Genomic DNA, 21,962 nt, shown 5'->3' on the forward strand with positions numbered 1-21,962 from the left:
TTCGTACAGTGTACTGTGCATAGCTAGCGCACGGCTAGTGAACCATTACTGACATAATTTATGAACGCCTTTATCCTATGATAAACTGTCTCGGGAGACACAATATTCTAGACAAGCCAGGCAAAGTTGTCCGAGGAGACACAATCTCCGAGCAAAGAATACCTCCGAGTTGGTTTCTCCGAATTCCGAGTGGAGGCGCTATTTGTGCATGAGGGAGGCACAGACGTACGGTGTTGAGGAGGCACCGTCCCCCATGCGCCCCTCCCGCTTTACACTGGCAGCAAAATGTCAATGCACTTATAAACTGTGTTTCTCATAATATTTACTTTGTCAAAAATGATAATTCAGATAATCTGATCCAATTGATGAGCACGCGATCGTACTGTTGTTTCAAGCAAATGTGTAGAACAAATTAAATTAACGCCCAGCTGTACCCCATTAGTTTTGTCCAATATTCGTAAATTGGCAAAATTCTGTAAAATTTTTGAAAGGTTCTAGTTGTTGGATTCTGAAACTATTATGAAAAGGGCACAGAAACCATTCATGAAATCGTTCACTGCTTTCCCGCCTGCCGGTTCATAGTTCCAAGTTTGTTTGGCAGTCTGAACATTTGATTTCGATAATTAGCTTTTTCAGTTCGAACATCTTACGTCTTGCACAAACTAGTCAGTGGCGCACCCAAGGGGGGAGCCTCGGGGGCTTGAGCCCCCCCCCCAAAAAAAGGGTTTTTATTAAATGTATTTTTTTTTAGTCCCACGATTTGACATTGGTGATATGTTTGTGGCCTATTTTCGAGTAGTACGGTATAATAGGGGTGTTAGTGGCGCCACCAACGTCAAAAAAGCGGCCAAAATTTTCGGCATAATTTTTTGGAACATTTTTTACTTCTACAAAATTTGAATAAAAATTGTGAGCCCCCCAAGCCAAATCTTGGTTGCGCCACTGAAACTAGTTACCCATTTTGAAAGTTTTAAATACTCACTTCACTCGAACCGATATGGCAGAAAGTTCAAAGGAATATAAACGGGTATATTGTTACAGCCTAACATTATAATCTAGAAAATCGCAGGAATGAAAGGATTTTGTACTGTTCGTAAATCTACTCCTTAAATCTGGAATTAAGTTGAAAAGTTACGAAAGACAGGCTAAGACCGTTACTCACAAGTCGGCCATATTAAATTGAAAGCGAGGTAAACTCGTCATTTTTGGAACTTGCAAATGAAAACAATGAATTAAAGTTTATTACAAATTAATATGCTCAGATGAATTCAAAAGTTGCCCAGTCATATTTTGAATTGCGCCCTAAATCAGCGTCCGGAACAGGTTCTCATTCAGCAACGCGATGTCACGCATTTGAACCGACGCGACATACGACGGTGTGACGCGGCCGGCAACTGAAGGAGCGACGTTTACACACAACAAGATGGGAAGGACGACGTGACAGCAGACTGTGTACAAAAGCAATGAAGACGCGACGGCACGACGCAACGGAGCCATCATGCCGTCGCAGAGTGTCGTCAATAGTACACCATACCATACATCAGCCGCACACTGCAAAAGCGATGACATTTGCAAAGTTGGTGACGTTTTGCAAGTCAGCTCTTGCTACCTTTGAACGTTGGCGTGTGACTTTAATATGAAAGTCGGCGGGCGACGTATGGAACGCCAAGACTGCATCCGAGAACACCTCTCCCAAAACTAAACTACTGCGTGTAATGTTAGACGAATTAAAACTTATTGTTGACTTAACTCCACAGCTTTGACTTTTTTTGCGATAGAGGACTTTGTGTTTAAACAGGAATTTGCACGAGCTTCGTTCAAAAAAGAGGAGCATATTTGAGGGAACCAAAATCGATTCCTCGTGTGGGCAAAATGATTGTCACTGATATTTCTTTGTAGATGTTGATAGAAATTATGTGCGCAAACATAAACATGTATATATACACGACTACGAACTTCAGCAAGATACCGGCGGAAATCAAATGGTGATAGAATTGAAACATTATATGAAGAAAAATAACCAAATTATGAGGCGAGTCAGGCAACACTCGACAAACTATTTGTTGTCATTTTTTATCCAATGCGTGGATTCGGTATTTTGCTGGTTTTCGTTACCATCAACCGTTTCCACAAGTTGTTCTTGATTCTGAAGCAGACAGCGACAGAACAGTTCTTTGAAGCCCTGCCTGAAACCATCCAAACGCCACCAGTAGATTAGCGGGTTGATAGCTGGAGACAGACAATAAATAAAACCGCAAACCCAGTTGTAGTTATTGAAGGTATCGTCGGAGATTGTGCTCTGACCAGTTTTGATGAAATACTCCATTATCTGGCCGACGTTGAAAGGGATCCAACAAATGAATGATGTCACAAGAATGATGGAGAAAGTGACCAACAGGCGACGGGTCTGACGAACACGAGTAGCGGCCTGTTCCGAGTCATCAGGGATGGAGAGACCTGGGCTTGATGCAAGCGGGGGAACGTAGCTCTTGATCTTTCTGAAGACGAAGCGGTACAGCACAGCGGTCACGATCCACACAGCGAGTACTAACATAGATCTAGACCACGCTGATAGAATCAAGCGAACCTCGTCAGATGCCACCAAGATTACCGGCAAGTGAAGTGCGAGGGAGAAACACCAAAGGAGAAGGCAAACCACTACCAGGCGGCATCGCGTCACCAACGCGTCATAGCGAGAGGGCGGCGTGATAGTCAGTGCCAGGTAGCGGTTCACAGCCACTGCTAAAATCATCAGCACGGAAACGAAGAAACTCGACTGAAGAAGGGCAGAAAGGAATCGTGCCCTGTTTAGGGCATAGACAATTGCCATCACAGAAAACGCCAGGTCGGCCAGGGCGAGACTGAAGACGAAGGCGAAGTACTTGATGCGGAGATGGCTGGTTGCTGCTAACACCACCATCACCAGCAGATTCTCCAACACAGCCAGGACTAAAATAACAGCTCCAGAATAATTGATTACGGTGATCAAGGTAGAACCCATTGTCGATTGCCTGCACAGATAAAACGACATGATCAATAACACCTAATTTAAACGACCTTACCAATTGACGTGTGGTAAAATGGAACATGTCAACGTATGCTTGTGAAACGTTTTAGGTAATATAGGTTTTCCCGGCGAATTTCCTATTTTTTCTAATCAGTTTCATTATCAGCCATTCAATTTCGCGTGAGTTTTGCACATGTGGTCAAATTGGTGTTTCTTTTTCATTTCGGGTTCATTCAATTTAATTTTTAGGCAGCCAAGATTTTGCTGTGAATGTTCGTACATGTATTCATTTTCGGGCAGCCTATTTCGTTTTGGTGCATTCACGACTTAACTTGTAGCAGTCGTAAATTAAGTCTTTGCAACCTTTTGACGGTTGATGCATTCAAATTAGCGAACATCTGTGCGCTTATAACGTATAACCATGCTTTTCGTTTCTTATTCGTTTATGGGCAATCGCTTTCATCGTTTGGTCATTTAAATTAGTAACCTTTTTTAATCGATATATTTTTCCTATTTTCCTCCGAGGTTCATTTCCCCCCCCCCCCCAAAAAAAACCTTGATGACTGTTAAATTTTTTAATGTTACAAATTAACTGATATGAGGGAAACAAGATGTAACGAAATAATTAACTGAAAAGGACTAAGATAATTTCTTTTTCACTGTTTATCTTTTCTACTTGTTTAAACGTTTGAGCAAGACGTGCAAGACATCGGGACACGTTATATGTTTGGCAATGGTTGTACCATCGGGAACACTTCTCTTGTGTTATTTCTTAAACGTTTTCTAGCGTATGTCTGGCCGAACGCTTACTGTATTCAAAGGGCCCATGCAAAGTAAGTTTTCAATGCAAACATTGAAAATACATCTTTGTGTCACATTTAACCTTATTTGCAAGTTTTACTTTCCATTTTGAGGGGTGTGTTGGTGCCTTCTCTGTTTTTATGCTAATGCAAAGTTTCATATTCAATAAAAAAAAACCTGCCATGGCATTCCGGGCATGATTAATGTTACATAGCTATTTTAGCACAAAAAGTTGCTAGAATTTTGGATATTTTGCTGTCAGAATTTTTTTATTTTTGGTGATTCTATGATGTTTCAGTACATGGCAGTAAGCCAATGAGCAACCCTTTCTCACAAATGTTTTCAATTAGCAAATTTTGGATGAATAATTTAAAAGAAAAACCTCTAAACTGAACATTGTCTTCCTGAAATGACATCACAGTAACAACGCGCTCATACGTAGTCCGGAAAAGCATGGACACTTTTAAATGTTTAAAGAAGTGCACTTTTGCAATGAGATTAAACAACAAAATGTTGTCACTAAATGTGTATTTTCCTTACTTTTCACAGTAGTAAAGAGTTGCACAAAAACAATCCTGAGAAAAATTCATTGCACATACCCTTTAATTAAGAAAGAAAGGTATCTATGGATAGAAGACATCAAATATGATTTTAATACGCTAAGGAATACAGACACGTACATGAAGTCTTCGTTTGACAAAATGTGAAATATGTTTGCCCATTAATGAAAACGAATGCCCGATCAACCCCTTACTGCTGGTTTAGACGAAATTGAATGAGCAACGCGATACTTTTAATATGAATGCATCTTTGATAGGGATGAGTGAAGCTAAAAGGCGATAGAATGCTCGGATAGTGAAATTGAATGATTCTTTTTGATTGTCGAATGCCCATCTGCGTGATCTTTCAATTTCAATCTAAATCAAATGAGCCAGGCGTTAAATTGAATGAAAACTTGGTGAAAGTGGCCGGGAAAACCTATATTAAATTCTACCGTTGGTAATATAAAAATAACAATTATGTTTTTGGAACCATTCCCAAACATATATACTAATGCCAATGTCTTTTTTTCTGGACAAAGTTACATTAACCAAATCATATTTTGATTGGTTATTCCAGTGGTATCCATCAAAAATCTGAATCTCATGACAAAATGATTACATGCAGGTGTGAGGCCTGTATATATAACCACCCTTAACCGTGTTGTGATAATGTAGTAATGTCCCTTGTTAGCACCATTTCAGATGGCTTGTTTTCCCAAGCCTTACAAAGCGTAGACCTAAACAATAAGTGAAATTCAAGTCAAAGTCGATTTGCAATTACGTACCTACATACAACTTCGTCCACAGGGCAAATCCGAAAACAAACTTCGTCGAGATGATTAAGTCGAAAATGGGAAGAAACTAAAGCAGCGAGTCGATCGTCTCGCAACCAAAACATCGACTCTGAAACCTTGTGGCTCAACATGAAAGGAGAGATATGAAATTATACGATTAGTGTATTATTTATGTCATAAAACTGAAAGAAGAAACCTTATGGCATGTTGAATGCATAAAAATGCATAAATGTGTACAAATTAATAGAGAATTAAAGCGGAAGCGAAGTTCCTTATGCAAATTACTCACAATACAAACATGCAGTTTACTCGTGCAATGCCGTTCAATGCCTCCCAATACATTCAGTATACGCCATGAAAACCACACAGTTGGATCCGAGTTCGGATTTTGAGTTTGTCTTGCCCTCCCAAAACTAAGCGAGTTTAACTACCAGACATTCGTCAATGCACTTGGTAGCGTGTTTTTATTGAAAAAGTAGTTTATTGTTAAGTGCTATACTAGCAATTGTCCTATTCAACGATAGCAGTTTTATTAGATGACCGTTTGCCGATGACGACTTTTTAAGCCGAAAGTACCAACAAGAGCTGTCAATCAAACCAAGTGACAAGCTTTGACATTCCTTTGCTACTGTTGGTTCAACCAATCTAATGAAGACTAGGACTGATCACAGAACTTGGAAATGAACTCGATCACATCTGGAGAAATCTGATAAGTTTGCATAAAATCACCGACAATGAAATAACCCTACCTATTTACAAAATGTATACTCCCTTGTCACAAAAGACAGGAAGCGGCAGCGTATTTTTTGAACATATGGCGAATATTAAACAAACAGATACGATGTTTTATTCACATCACCATCACGTACACACAGTCTTGTTTTACATGACTCTCGAGCACAAGGTATAGTCTTTCCCTTTTTCCCTATAATATAACGCTTTCCTATAGACTAAGCCACACAAACTCAAACATGAGAACCGTTTTCAACGAAAGAACTCTCGACGACAACGAAGGATCTGCGGTTCTCCTTTACGGACTACACTATTTACAAGTATCGTTTTTTTTCTTGAAAGCAAAATGTAATTTTCCCTAACGTATTCTACTCCCATAGTAATAACTTTTATTTTTAATTGAGTTATTCTTGATATGTTAATTTATCTCAGCATGCATACACCACAGGCGTATTTAAGTTCCTTACACAATTGAAAACAAGACATGATTCTGTTTTCAGGTGAATTAAAACTTATGTTTTGATATTGTCGCAGTTTTGACTTCGTCTTTTTGCAATAGAGGAGGAATTCCCGAAGAAGAAGCTTCGTTAAAACAACAAACAAAAACCACAAGAACATAATGTGAGTGGATAGGTCGATTCCTCGTGCGGGTAAAATCATTGTCTGTGATGTATTTTAGCTGATTTTGTTAGTAATATGTGCGCAAACACGAAGCATAAGTACAAGCCTACGAACTCTACCAGAACGACGTAGGAAAACAAATGGTGAGAGAATTGAAACATTAAATGGAAATCATGAGAAATAATCGTCAAATTGTGAGTCAACACTCAACAAACTGTTTTGTTTTTGTCACTGTTTCTTTACATAATGGTCTCGGTACTTTGCTGGTCTTCGTAATCAACCTTTTCTCCAAATTCTTGATTCTGAAGCAGACGGCGACAGAACAGTGCTTTGAAGCCCTGCCTGAAATCATCCAAACGCCACCAGTAGATTAGCGGGTTGATAGCTGGAGACAGACAATAAATAAAAGCGGCAAACGTGTTGTAGTTATTGAAGGTATCGTCGGAGATTGTGCTCTGACCAGTTTTGATGAAATACTCCATTATCTGGCCGACGTTGAAAGGGATCCAACAAATGAATGATGTCACAAGAATGATGGACAAAGTGACCAACAGGCGACGGGTCTGACGAACACGAGTAGCGGTCTGTTCTGAGTCATTTGGGATGAAGACACCTCGGCTTGATGCAAGCGGGGGAACGTAGCTCTTGATCTTACTGAAGACGAAGCGGTACAGCACAGCGGTCACGATCCACACAGCGAGTACAAACGGAGATCTAAACCACGCTGATAGAATCAAGCGAACCTCGTTAGATGCCACCAAGATTACCGGCAAGTGAAGTGCGAGGGAGAAACACCAAAGGAGAAGGCAAACCACTACCAGGCGGCATCGCGTCACTAACGCGTCATAGCGAAAGAACGGCGTGATAGTCAGTGCCAGGTAGCGGTTCACAGCCACTGCTAAAATCGTCAGCACGGAAACAAAGAAACTCGACTGGAGAAGGGCAAGAAGAACTCGTGCCCGTATTAGGGCATAGGCAATTAGCATCGCAGCAAACGCCAGGTCGGCCAGGGCGAGATTGAAGATGAAGGCGAAGTACTTGATGCGGAGATGGCTGGTTTTGGCTAACACCACCATCACCAGTAGATTCTCCAACACAGCCAGGCCTGATATCACAGCTCCACAATATGAGATTACAATGATCAAGGTAGAACTCATTGTCGATTGCCTGCACAAATGAAACAACATGACCAACAACACCTTAGCGATCTTACAAATATATAATGAATTGGCGAATAAAACGGAACTTATTTTGCCGGTGAAGTGTTTTGGGGATATATGCATCTGCCACCGTTCGTAGTTGCCAACCATTTCCAAGGACTATTATGCCGGTAAAGCTTTTGCCTAGACAAAACTATATCAACAAAATCATATTCTGGTTATTTTCCAGTGGAAACTCTATCTAGTCAGGAGTCATTTGGTCGGAATCGTGACCGATTGGTCCAAGGCACCAAACTTGGCAGATAGATTCTTGTAGCCCAAGAGAACCTCCCACAATAAGAGATTACTGTTGTTTACAATGATTAGGCCTATGTCTACGTCAGAACGTTTTCTTACCAATCATTTTGGGAATTTCCTTGAACTTGTTCAAGTCTCCTACGTTGAACCCTTCCCATAGTTTTAGCCCAATTTACGGACACCTCGTTTTTCCCCCGTTTTTTCTGTTTTCTAGGCTAAACATCACAATGTTGTCGCAGTTCACCTAATTTTCCATCAAGTTTTGATAGGGTAACTGTGCCAGTAGGCAACTTGGTTAATTTGACCAGACTACTTGATATCTGGAGAAAAGGTAATGTGCGCAACATTAGAGTATAATAGTAGCCATTTTGGATCGTTACATTGTCCTCATAACTATTCAGTCACTGATATGCTTTTAGAAAATGTTAAGTAAGCATATATAAGTAGGATCCCCAATATATCCTCTATATACCCAAATATGCCAACAAATATATTTCACGGCAGGTATTTACGATTTATGTAAATTAGGCATCCGTCCCAAAAGAATTGAATTCTGATCATGAGATTCTACCGATTGTCATTTATTTGGAGAAATGATAGAATTATTGTTTTTATGAATCCTGCTCGCGAGACTGTATTGTATCTAAAGCAGACATTTATTGGAGTTTATGTGAATAATTGATATGGAACGAGGGTTGGTGTTGTGAAGGCAGAATTGTAGATTTACCATTGTTGAAAGAGCTCATTGTATTTGGTTAGTTTGGCCCCGGAACCTGTACCCCTTTTGCTTATATCCTGCACTGAATTGATTGTTCGAGCTCATCTGGCAGGCCGTTACCTCTTTGAGAGAGACTACCACAGGCCCTTTGTTACTTGTTGGGACGAACAAAGGCTTGTCGGGACGCATCCATTTACATGAGGGAGTATCTTGAAAGCCTGAACCAATTTCGTAACTGTATTTATTGTTTTAAGTTAATATTTGCATATTAAAGTAAGAAAGCGAGTACCCACTTAGTGAGTAGAGTTTTCCGGATTTAATTTCCATTGTGTAAATATATTTGTACATTCTGAATTAGGCTGTAAATATAAGTTGTAAATATCGATTCCAGATCTCTTGGTTCTAGAAGTTGGGGTCATCACTGTAAATAATAATAAGTTCGAGGAATAGAATATGTTTAGTATCGACACCCAGATTTCTCTTAAAAAAGCCCGCAATCTGTCTCCGACATGGCTGCTTGTTCAGAATGTGGCATAACAAACAACTAACAAGTGGATTGTGTTCAGCCATGTGGTTGCGAACGTGAAAGCGTGCCGGTTGTTAAGCAAAGCTAATCCGATTACGTAATTAGACACTGTAACAGAGCGTGACATTCATGCGCCTAAAACCGTGGCTTTTGCAGCCGTGTTTTTGCGAAGGGGCGATTTCTAAAGGTTACGTAACACTTTATTTTGAGTGAAACTTCAACAGACATGTTCGCGTTTGCGGGCGAAATGTTTGAAATTTAATTTCTCCCGTTTGGTGTGCATGATTGTGGTGCAGTTCACATTTGGAGGAAAGCCTCCTTCACTAAATATTAATTGATAAATATCACCTCTTTTTGCCGGCTTCCATTGGTTGACACCGTGATCCATGCCAAGTCACGCCGAGTGACGCTAATAAATTTGCTGATATGCACTTCGTCATTGTGTTGTTGGGCCGAAATCAGTCAACCGTAGCGCCTACGGCGCTGAAAACCATGCACGCGTGTATTTTGTCGGCAAAAAAATCCTTGTCAACAGATTAACCCTAAAGGGGCCGGGTTATTTTGACCATCTCTCAGCCGGGGGGCGGGGGGGGGCGGATTCCGCCACCTCCCCCCCCCCTAAGATCTCGGCCATCGAGTGACGAAAAATTTTGAAACTCGGCACATGCATAGAGCAACTCTTCCTTAACATACCCAAGAAATGTCATGACTATAGGTCAAAGGGTTTTGGAATTATGGCTAATTAATTATTCATATGTACGAATGGCAATTCTGCTCTGTGTACACGACGTATATTCGAAAATTCAGTTTTCACGGCGCGTAGCGCCGGAAAAATTTTCGCTACGCGGCAACCCGTGGTCCGATTTTTATGTTTTTAGTATCAAAAGATGCGCAAAGCTCGAGGCTATAAAGTCATAACAGCTCGGGTCGCGAAAAATTTTTTTTAGAGGCTATCACGGAAAATGTTGAGGGGGGGGGGCGGATTCCGCCTCCCGGCCCCTTTAGGGTTAAGCTAAAATTCGGAAATATACTTTGATAATATTAGTGTTAAACTACTCGTGAAATAACAACTTGGAGAAATTCCTAGAAGTTGATATAAATACATAGATTTGGGGAAGTTTTCGAACGTTTTCTTTGGCATCGATGACGGCGATTTTGTTACTGATATGAAGTTTAGAATTTCTTCTTCCGTTACAATTTAACATTACAATTATACTGGGCATATTTTCTGAGTAATACAACGTTCAAAAGGCAATGTTTTGGGGAGGGTTTACGAATTTCACTGCTCTTTTAAAACAGCGTCTACGTACATAATCGGATTAGCCGCAACGCTTTCGCATTCCCAACCACACGGCTGCGATCTCCAAGGAAAATTTCGACGAGGATTTTTTGCCAACCAAACCCACGTGTACGCTTTTCAGCAATAGAGGTTTCGCATGCAAACGGATACGTTTAGTGCGACGGATACGTCATCAGTTATGACGTCATACACCACTCACTATCCGCTAAACGTGCAGACGACACGCATATCTCGCTCGCTACACCTAAGTAAAAAACGGATACGGATAGCTAAACGTAAGTGTAAGCGTATCCAGGCGCGGTTCTAGAACCAATATTTTTGAGGGGCTAGCACGGTGGATCCAGAATTTTTTTCAGGGAGGCGTGCTGAAATGTAGACCGGTTATTTTTTCCAGACACTTAGGCCTCTGAAAATCAATAGGTGGGGTGGGGGGGGGGGGGGGGGGGGGGCTCATGCCATATTTTCAATGGGGAGCGCCAATAAAATCCTAAAATCATTCACACTATATTAACTACAAATGCACACTTGTCACGACTATTTCTTTAGGGGGAGACCGTTCGCATGTACATCACAATCCTTCTTTTTGCTAATGCAATTTTTTTTGTTACGGAATTTTTTTTGGGGGGGGGCTAGACAAAAAAATTGGGGGGGGGGGGGGGCTACAGCCCCCCCCCCCAGCCCCCCGTAGAACCGCGCCTGAGCATATCCGTTGGCTTGCAAAACCTCCCTATCCTATGGTTGACAGATTTCGGCCCGGCAACACAATGACGAAGCGCATATTAGCATATTCATTAGCGTCACTCGGCGTGACTTGGCGGGGGTCTCGGTATCGGCCAATGGAAGCCGGCAAAAAGGGGTCATCATATTGGAAAGAATGTTGCAACCTGACGCTACTTCAGCGGTTGTGTACAAAGTCTATGGAGAGTCAAGAAAATGTTCTAAGCATTTCCTAACAAAACTGAAAATGTTTCTCAGTTCACGATTCATGTCTTATCATTTTTGCAATGGATGACCTTCAATGAGATGACATGTGAAGAAAAAAAGCAGCATCAGGTTGCAACGTTTTTTCTCCTATTTATGAGGCTTGAAAAGATTGACAAATACAAACGCCAGTTTCACAACTTTAAAAAAATGCACGTAGCCAGGCCTATTTTTCCAGTTTTAAAGAAAAGTAGTTAACATAGGTCACAAGGTTTTATAGCAAATACTTGGATGATTTTAAGGGAAATAAACCCTGAAAGTTGCATGAAGATACAGTCTTCCATTGCCAAACGGGAGAAATTAATTTTCAAAGATTTCAACCGCCAACGTGAACATGTCAAATTGTCCTATACCATAAACTGCGAAACGTAGACACTGCAAAACGTTGACCTGAGCAATAAATGGAATAAATTCAAGTCAATGTCGCTGCTGCCATCTTAACGTACTTACAGTGTCATCTACCGGGCAAGTCCAAAAAGAAAAACACAGCCTCCTCCGTAATGACTGGTCAAAGAACTGGTAGAAACAGAATCAGTGCGTTGTCTCGCAATCTTGAACATCAAATACGTTTTAGCTCGAAGAGGGATCAGAAATTCATGCTGTTATAACCGAGAGAGGAGTGGCATACTGAATGCATTTACTCACATAAAATGCCAAACTAGTTGCGGCAATCCGGTTCGAAGGTCTGAATAGCGTTCTTTCGTTTTAAATAACCCACATTGTCAGTGCTCCGGATTAAGAGGGCTCACAACAAAGACGGACCAATTTAATCCTGTCGTAACCCAACTTTCTGTGATTGGGAGTTTCAACCGAACCTCATTGAACGGAATTAAAAGGTCGTCAGACCGAAAAGCAATTCAACCATACTGATTTCTTATTGCCAACAAAAAGGCCCTTGCTGAGCCTCCCAGCACGGCCTTGAAGCAATTAACGTGCTTGTGGTAAAACCTCTTCGGATCAAATTGCTTTCTTGTAGGGAGCAACACAATTTCATTGGTTTAAGTTCGAACTTTTGCGGACAGATTTTTTAAATAGTAATGTATGTTTGTTCTAGTCTGAATATCAACGTCTAATTATATCAAAGCATGCGCCTCAGCCAATCGGAGTCGACTTTAATAAATCTTGACGTCATTTCATTCCCAAATTAGGAATAAACGTTTGATTGGTCGATTCGAATGCAGAGTTTCAAAATACAACAACCGCGTAACATAATACAGAGAGCGTGACACAGCCTTTATTTCTGTATCTAGGTCTTTTTATCCATGTTAGACGAAGAGTCATTGTCTATAACATTTGAGCAGTTTCACTAAGTGATTATGCATCTTGACCTCAAGACCTCTTTTTTTCCCATAGAAATTCCTTTAAAATAATGCGAACCCCCCAACCCTGCTCTGACATCCCCCCCCCCCCCAATGATACTGGTAATAATGTCCGCATGTGCACAAAATATCGACCGAGCCAGCTTGTTAAGGGGGCAAAGTGTTAACAATCGTTAGATTTCAGCGACGCTTAGGCCTTCGCAACCACAAGGCTGATAGGTTTTCTTTAATATTTCTGATATAAATTGTACTTGTATTTGTAAATATTAATGTTCGTCGTATGTTTCAACAATGTATTTTCCTTATGAGTTTAATTGTTTACATTATTGTTATGTATACAGGGCCCCAATGGAAACCTCTTTTTAACTGTTTGGGAATACCCTGGGTAAAGAACTGGAATAAATAAAAATAAATAAATAAGGGTACTAAGGGAAATTTTATATATGCCCTTGAATTAACCATAATCAAGGGATGGAGGTGGCGTTGTAATGTTTTGGTCTGAGGGCAAGGATTTATGAACATAATGGCGACTATTAAACAAACAGATAGGGCCTACGATGTTTTATTTACATCACCATCATGTACACACGACGTGTTTTACATAACTCTCGAGGACAAGGCATTGTCTTTCCCTTTGTTCCTATAATATAACGCTCTCCTATACACTGAGACACACAAACTCAAGCACGAGAACCGTTTTCAACAAAAGATGAACTCTCGAGGATAACAAAGGATCGGTTGTTCTCCCTTTGTCAGGCTGTCCTCGGGGTGTTTTACGGTCTACACTATTTACAAGACAAAATTTATCGTTAATTCTTTTCCTGAAAGAAAAATGTAATTTCCCCTATCGTACTGTACGCCTACAGCAATAAAAAAGGCAATAACAAACTCCATCTTCTGATATATAAAAAAAAATCCATTGACTCCCTGCAGAAACCATTTCAAGTTCCCACTTCAGACACTTCAAAAATAAATTGGCATGGTGCAAAATGAGCTTTTTGAAGAGTTGACGCCACGACGGCCACGTGTCGTCAATAGTTCACCATACATGTATATCAGCTAGATACTGCAACGTGACTTCGCTCATACCCCCCCCCCCCTAAATTCTTTTCCGTAGGCGGGATGCTCCAAAGTCATGAATAATTCAATAGTTTCGATCGGGCCAGTATGTATATATTCTTGAAACAGAGCAATGATATTGAACAGCGTTGTTGTTATTTAGTCAACCAGTTGAATTTAAAGCATTTTAAAGTGCGGACGTTGTCGAGCTACCACCGTAGCCTAGTGGTTGAGCTATGGATACAAATATCCCTGGTTGGAATCCAGGTCGTCGGTGCTCATTTTCATCGACTGTTTTCTTCTCTGAATTAAGTGAATTTACCTTTGAGATAATTTAATTTTAAGGGGGAAAAAGAGGACACGAACTTCAGTGTCTTGCAACGATTCAAAGGTAAACTGAATTGGCTTTGGAGCATCCCTCCTACGGGGAAAAATCGCCCGCCCTGCAAATAGAACGCTGGGAAGGACTGATCTCTTTGAGCTCTTATTGGATAGCGTGACCTGTGACGTAGCATGCAGCACACGAACTCACTGCAGCAGGGGTGCGTTTTGGTGGTCGTAACCAAGAATTGGTTTAGTTGTTTCTTTTCGGTGAATTTCTTTGGCAATATTAGTTTGGTAAGAACTACGCAGGATGATGTAGTACTCAAATTCCCAAACCAATTAACCATGCGATGCCTGCGAAGGTCATGATACGTTACCCAGAATGCACTGCGTATACTTACTTCACAAGATTCTGTGAAGCCCATCAGCCCTTCCCAGCGAACAAGGCGGGGATGTGGTGAGCGAACAAAATGACACCATTTTGCGAAGTGAGCGACGTTTTGCAGGTCAGCTCTTGCTTTTGAAAATTGGCTGCAGCTGCATAGGGACGTTTGGAACCTCAAGATTGAATCCGAGAACACCAATCCGATAACTCAACTAGGCCTACTGCGTGTAAAATAAAGTGAATTAATTTTTGATAACGTCACCATTTTGACTTTGTCACCGAAGCAGAAGCTTCGTTGAAAAAAAACCCAAACACAATACAGAACATAATTTGAGGGGATAAGTTGATTCCTCTTAAACGTCTCTGATGTTTCTTTGCTGATTTTGGTAGTACATTTGTAACAGGCCTACATGTATGTGCGCAATCATGAAGCATTGTGTACAAGCCTACAAACTCCACCAGAACAACATCGGAAAATAAATGGTGAAAGAATTGAAACATTATATGGAAATCATGAGATATGCTTTTTTTTTGGTCAATGTTTCTTATATAATGGTTTCGGTATTTTGCTGGTCTTCGTTACCATTAACCGTTTCTTTCAGTTCTTGATTTTGAAGCACACGGCGACAGAACAGTGCTTTGAAGCCCTGCCTGAAACCATCCAAACGCCACCAGTAGATTAGCGGGTTGATAGCTGGAGACAGACAATAAACACAAGCGGCAATCGTGTTGTAGTTATTGAAGGTATCGTTGGAGATTGTGCTCTGACCAGTTTCGATGAAATACTCCATTATCTGGCCGATGTGGTAAGGGATCCAACAAATGAATGATGTCACAAGAATGATGGAGAAAGTGACCAACAGGCGACGGGTCTGAAGAACACGAGGGGCGGCCTGATCTTTGTTATCGGTGCAGACAACTGGGCTAGATGGAACCGTGGGAATATAGCTCTTGATCTTTCTGAAGACGAAGAAGTACAGCACAGCGGTCACGATCCACACAACGAGTACTAACGGAGATCTGAACCACGCTGATAGAATCAAGCGAACCTCGTCAGATGCCACCAAGGTTACCGGCAAGTGAAGTGCGAGGGAGAAACACCAAAGGAGAAGGCAAACCACTACCAGGCGGCATCGCGTCACCAACGCATCATAGCGAGAGGGCGGCGAGATCGTCAGTGCCAGGTAGCGGTGCACAGCCACTGCTAAAATCATCAGCACGGAAACGAGGAAACTCGAATGGAGAAGGGCAGAAAGAACTCGTGCCTGTTTTAGGGAGTAGGCAATCAGCATCGAAGCAAACGCCAGGTCGGCCAGGGCGAGATTGAAGACGAAGGCGAAGTACTTGATGCGGAGATGGCTGGTTTTGGCTAACACCACCATCACCAGTAGATTCTCCAACACAGCCAGGCCTGATATCACAGCTCCAGAATATGTGATTACAGTGATTATGGCAGAACCCATTGTCGATTGCCTGCACAAATTAAAAAAAACATGATCAACAACACCTTATAGCAATATTACAAATATATAATTAATGGCGTATAAAACGGAACTTGTCACGTCTTGTCACATGTCACGTCACTTCAAGTTTCATTTATAACACATCCCGGTCTAGGTACATACCAACGTTCAACTCAATCGGACCTGTAGCTCAAATTACAATGCACTTTCGGTTTTAACCAGAAGGGTCACGTGATTTGGCACGTTATAAGCTTTCTGGTAATGACGTCACGATGACGTCATCAAGTATCAGATTACAAGCAACCAAAGAGTTTTTATTCAATTTTTGATTAAACTGTCTGGAGTATTGGATTATTTCAAAATGCATTTTCCGACCTAAAGTAGGCTTCTCTGAATCCGAATGACACCTGCAGCTTCAGTTAATGTTTGAAAGTTGTTCAATGTGGAAAATTCAATTTTCTAACACGGGTTATGTTTTGACCGAGTCAAATTTACCCCAGCCCCTATCCCTCCATCAGGCGCATTGACGTGCATAAAGGCATACTTCCAGGAGATTAGGCTCCGTGGATAACGGGTGATACTGAGACTAGAGAGAGGTGTGGCAGAACGATTTTGATCGTCAGAGATATAACATCAAGAGTGTGAGCTGAGAAATTGTGTATGGTTGCCCGGTACCAACTTCCCTGAGATTCCTGAAGCAGCAGGTGACGATCGGCCGGTGAAATCCAGTCCCGGCCCGGCGCGATCAGATCGAAAAATTGGCAAAATCAGAGCCAATCGATCCTCAACAACCGGTCTTGATTTATTGCAACACTCAAGCCAGGACACACTTTTCCAAGATCTTTCCCAGTGAACATAACCGTAATTTGGCATTATTTTGTTGATTTAATAATTATGTTGAAATCCTGAAGATGATTTGTGACTTTGACTTTAGTAATAATTGAATTGCAATAATGAATTCTGATCATGAGATTCTGCCGATTAAGATTTATTGGAGAAATAATTGAATTATTGTTTAATTAATCCTGATCGTAAGACGATATATTAAAGCAGACATTGACTTATATGTGAATAATTGACATGAAACAAAGATTGTTGTGAAGGCAGCATTGTAGTTGTACCAATGTTGAAAGTGCTGGTTGTATTTTGTTACTTTCGCCCCGGAACTTGTATGGATTTGGTTAATTGTTTTGTTTAAACAACGCCTGAATAAATCTCCGTTATCTGATTGATGGCTCGTCAATTCCACGTCATTGCACGGCGTGGCCGCCGCCGCACCACTACTGTACGGTGAATATAACTTCTATTGAATGATTTCAGTATGCCGGTGGTGGCGCTGTAACACGAATCAGATTCATCGCAGAATGGCAAATCGGAAGACAGTATGCGAGAATCTCCGTTTGTTCTCCTAACAGAAATATCGGAACTCAGCTGTTGTACAAGTTGTAAATATCAATTCGAGGTCTCTTGGTTCTTTCTTGGTTGTTCTCATTTACTTTTCTAGAAACTGGGGTCATTACTGTTAATAATAATAAGTTTGAATTTGTTTAATGGCGACACCCAGATTTCTCCTAAAAAAACCTGCCATCTGTCTACGACATGGCTGTTTGATCAGAATGTTCCACACCAAAGAAACAAGTAGGCTGTATTCAGCCATGGGGGAAAAAGTGTCCTAAACTTCACAATCGAAACAAAAGAACACTAACAAAGGCTGTTCGGCAATTTGCCGAAACAATGGGGCTAAAGGCTACATGCACAGGGTGACACCCCCCAAAAAAATGCGACCCCAAAACAGTTGCCCTAGCCAAAAAAAGATGGGTGGATTTTTATGTTATGGGTATCAGATTAAAGCTGCGAGCTTTTTCTTTTAAACACTGAAGTAATCATGAAAGTAGCACTTTGGGTTGCTGAGAAAAGGCCAATTATGTAAAGGAGTCATTTTCAGCCTGTATTTTACATGACAACATGTACACAGTAAGGGATTTTCACTGTACCTATTTGTGCATGTCCTAATCCTTGGCCTCAAACAACACGGACCATAATATGCCAAGAGTACAAATTAATTTGAGTAAATGTTTCAGTTTGAAATATTTTGAACAGGATGAAAAATATGACTACCTTCACATAACTGGCATTTTCTCAGCAACCTAAAGTACTAGTTTGATGATTCTTCAGTATTTGAAAGAAAAAGCTCTCAGCTTTAATCTGATACCCAAAACATAGAAATCCACCGATCCCTATTTTTTAAAGGCAAATGTTTTAGGGATGCATTTCAAGTTGGGCCACCCTGTATTGCGTCACTCATTTCAAATCGTCCTATTGACTGCGAAGCGTGGACACTGCGAAGCGTAGACCTGATACATTTGTATAATATTGCAATAAATTAAATAGATTCGATACTGCCATACTTACAGAGTCATCTATCGGTCAAATCCAGAAAGAAAAACACAGCCTCCTCCGTGATGATTGGTCAAAGAACTGGAAGAATCTGAAGCAGTGCGTTGCCTCACAATCCTGAACATCGAATACGTTTTAGCTCGAAGGGGGATCTGAAATTCATACTATTCTGTCTTAAAACCGAGCGGGGAATGGCATACTGATGGCATTTACTCGCATACAATGTGTACAAATTAGTTGCGGCAATCCGGTTCGCAGGTCTGAATAGCGTTCTTTCGTTTTAAATAACCCGCAAAATGTCGGCGATTCGGATTAAGAGGGCTCGCAACAAAGATGGACCAATGAAATGCTGCATTCGTAAAGCCAACTTTCTGCGACTCGGACCTCATTGAACGAATTAAAAAGTGTCGGACGGAAAAGCCATTCAACCATACTGATCTCTTATTGCCAAAAAGGCCCCCGCTAAGCCTCCCAGCACGGGCTCAATGTAAAGCAATTAACGGGCTTGCGGTAAAACCACTGGGAGCAAACCACTTATTTCTTTTAGGGAACAACACACTTTCACCGGTTTAAGTTCGAATCATTGCGGACAGATTTTTACACGATTATAGTTTGTTTAGGGAGAAGATAAAATGCAGTTATAGCGACCATTTTCCCCCAAACCTAATCTTATTTTCCCTTCCTTCCATTCGTCTTTTGACTGCCCTCCCCTTATAGAAAGAAGAAAGTTTTCGATGAAGGCACGTGCTATAGAACACAATCGAACAGATGACCGTTCGGGATGATTGACAGGTCAGAAAACCTCAACCATTTATACCAAGGGCGTCGCCAGGTTTTGTTCATCAAACGTCCGAATCTGATAATTCTTGACAGAGTTATGAGTAATTTTCCAAGAGAGGTCAATAATTATTGACCATGGGACCAAGTTTTCAATTTTAGGCATTGGGACGGGATCTACCCGATGTTCCCCACTATAGTCAGTGGGCTTATGGTCAAAAATGACCCCAATATGCAATTTCGGGTACATTCTTTGAAACCCTCAGGATCACTAAAGGGTACTTCAAGAAGTTCAAAACCACTTGATGCCATTTTTTTCTGACCCTTTTGTGGGCGTGGCCACATTTGGACAGTTAACTCAAGTGCTACATCACAAGAAAAACATTTCCACAATTGTGCCTCTTTTGGGGGTGGGGCAACCTTTTAAAAAAGTGGGGGCACACGTTACTAACAGAAAATCGACCTGTAACAGGCAATCTTGAGCTTTTTTGTTTCGTTTTTGTATTTGTTACAATCCCTTATAATTTGGTGTGGAAAACATGTTTACATGTCAACTCATAAATTCTTTGGTTCCCATTTGGGGGGCGTGTCACACTTTTTTCATAAAAAGGGGGCATACGTGTATTCCAAAAGGAAGCTTGTGAGAGCCCTTATTGGATTGATGGCACATTTTTTAAACTCTCAGAAAGATATGGACACCTCAACAATTGAAAATCTGCTCCACCCTACTTATCTCTCCCCCCCCCCCCATTGGCCATTAAAACGACAGCCTTTTTATAACATATCTTGCATTATTGTACACATACAAATTGACAAATAATCGATTTTGACAGACATTTATGTTTTGATATAAATCTCCATAACTCAAACTTCAAGAGAGAGGACTCCAATTTGAGCTTAGCAGAGTTTTGAGTTAAGCAGGGTTGTATATCACTGTTATAGAAGGGATGTAGTCCTTGTTTGAGTTATCAACAGTTTGACATTTTGAGATTTCACTGTAGTATATTTTGTCCTGACAACAATGTTGACCTCGTTTTATTACACACAAACTGCAACAGCCTTTTTAACTTCAAATTTATTTATCTTCACTTCATTTATAAAAATGTTATTATTAAATGTAGTCCTCGGTCATTGGAAATAACGTTTGAAAATGACAAAGTTCATTATTAAGAGTAAAACTTATCAAACTTGGGTGACTTAGTGAATCCTTTATAAGTCACTTGTAATTGGGCAACATATTTGGCATTTAATATCCATGACCTTATTTAGTAATAGAAAAGTGTGAGACTATGTTGTCAATAGTTTCAGAATCCAGATCTGGATGGATTACACAAGATTTGTTTCACTTAACAGTTTTAAATATGGCATATCGCCATAAATGATTGGTGATGTACTTCAAGATTGGATATATCAAAAGGATTTGTAGCCACCGAGTAGAGAAACACATCTTAGGTTGAAACTTTGATGAATATATTACCAATAGTTTCTGAAAACCCAATCCACATGAAGGCCCAGGCAGAAATCTAACCCTGCGATGAAAGGCGAGGAAAGTAACCAATGAGCCAACCTGACTCCCCTAGCGCCAACCTGGCTCCCCAAAGATTCAAGAAAAGCGTGTGACTAGTTCAAATTATAAAAGTATTTTAATAACTACAAATCCTTTAGTTTAACATTCCAGCATGGTTTTTCCAAAGCGAAAAACTTAAAAGTTAGGCAAACCTCTTGACAGAGGCTTGGGATATCAAGTTTTCCTTCTGATATAACCAATCTTAAAGTATGGCACCAATTATATTAATGATACATATATTCAGTGATATGCCATATTTAAAACTGTGACACACAAAAAATGTTGTGTAATCCATCCAGATCTGGATTCTGAAACTATTGACAACACTTTTCTATTACTAAATAAGGTCATGGATATTAAATGCCAAATATGTTGTCCAATTACAAGTGACTTATAAAGGATTCACTAAATCACCCAAGTTTGGCAAGTTTTACTCTGAATAATGCAATTTGTAATTTTCAAACTTTATTTCCAATGAATCACATTTCATAATATCATTTTTATAAATGAAGTGAAGATAAATATATTTAAAGTTAAAAAGGCTATTGCAGTTTGTATGTTATAAAACAAGGTCAGCATTGTTGTCAGGACAAAATAAACTACAGTGAAATCTCAACAAGTCAACCTCTGATAAATCAAACCTCCTGTTAAGTCAAACAAAGACCAATTATTCCCTTCAGTTGTATAACAGTGATGTACAACCCTACTTGACTCAAAACTCAGCTTAGCTCACATTTTAAGCCCATTCTCTCAAAGTTTGACTTATCGAGATTTCACTGTATATAAAAACATAAATGTCTCATAAAATTGATTATTTGCCCATTGGTACATATATGTGTACAATATGCCAGATATGTTAACTGCTGCCATTTTAATGGCCAATGGGGGGGGGGGGGAGTGGGGTGGAGCAGATTTTCACTTGTTGAGGTGTCCAGAGGTCTTTGTGATAGTTTGAAAGAATTCGCAATAATCCACATGGGCTCGCACAAGCTTCCTTTTGGAATACACGTATGCCCCCTTCTTATGAAAAAAGTGTGACACGCCCCCAAGAATTTATGAGTTGACATGTAAACGTTTTTTCCTCGCCAAATTATAATGGATTAAAACAAAAACAAAAAACCTCAAGATTGCATTTTACAGGTTGATTTTCTGTTAGTGACATGTGACCCCCACTTTTTAAAATGTTGCCCCA

At 40.5% G+C, this 21,962-nt stretch overlaps 3 protein-coding genes across 3 annotated transcripts; all 3 read right to left on the reverse strand.

Annotated features, from left to right (window-relative positions):
- Positions 1-906: 906 nt before the first annotated feature.
- LOC119742052 (melanocortin receptor 5-like) lies at positions 907-5,486 on the reverse strand. Its single transcript, XM_038218068.1, has 2 exons — positions 5,136-5,486; positions 907-3,011 (listed from the first exon to the last, which is right to left on the reverse strand). The coding sequence occupies exons 1-2, from the start codon at positions 5,273-5,275 to the stop codon at positions 2,057-2,059; spliced, it is 1,095 nt and encodes a 364-aa protein (XP_038073996.1). The 5' UTR covers positions 5,276-5,486; the 3' UTR covers positions 907-2,056.
- Positions 5,487-5,964: 478 nt separating this feature from the next.
- LOC119742054 (sphingosine 1-phosphate receptor 2-like) lies at positions 5,965-12,442 on the reverse strand. Its single transcript, XM_038218071.1, has 2 exons — positions 11,930-12,442; positions 5,965-7,664 (listed from the first exon to the last, which is right to left on the reverse strand). Exons 1-2 carry the CDS (start codon positions 11,935-11,937, stop codon positions 6,737-6,739), a joined length of 936 nt encoding a protein of 311 aa, XP_038073999.1. The 5' UTR covers positions 11,938-12,442; the 3' UTR covers positions 5,965-6,736.
- A 901-nt stretch (positions 12,443-13,343) lies between these two features.
- LOC119742055 (adenosine receptor A2a-like) lies at positions 13,344-18,737 on the reverse strand. The gene is made up of 2 exons (XM_038218072.1): positions 18,442-18,737; positions 13,344-16,039 (listed from the first exon to the last, which is right to left on the reverse strand). The coding sequence occupies exons 1-2, from the start codon at positions 18,447-18,449 to the stop codon at positions 15,112-15,114; spliced, it is 936 nt and encodes a 311-aa protein (XP_038074000.1). The 5' UTR covers positions 18,450-18,737; the 3' UTR covers positions 13,344-15,111.
- Positions 18,738-21,962: the final 3,225 nt, after the last annotated feature.

Source organism: Patiria miniata, unplaced genomic scaffold (assembly GCF_015706575.1).
Source record: "Patiria miniata isolate m_02_andy unplaced genomic scaffold, ASM1570657v1 HiC_scaffold_5, whole genome shotgun sequence".
NCBI classification, from domain to species: Eukaryota; Metazoa; Echinodermata; class Asteroidea; order Valvatida; family Asterinidae; genus Patiria; species Patiria miniata.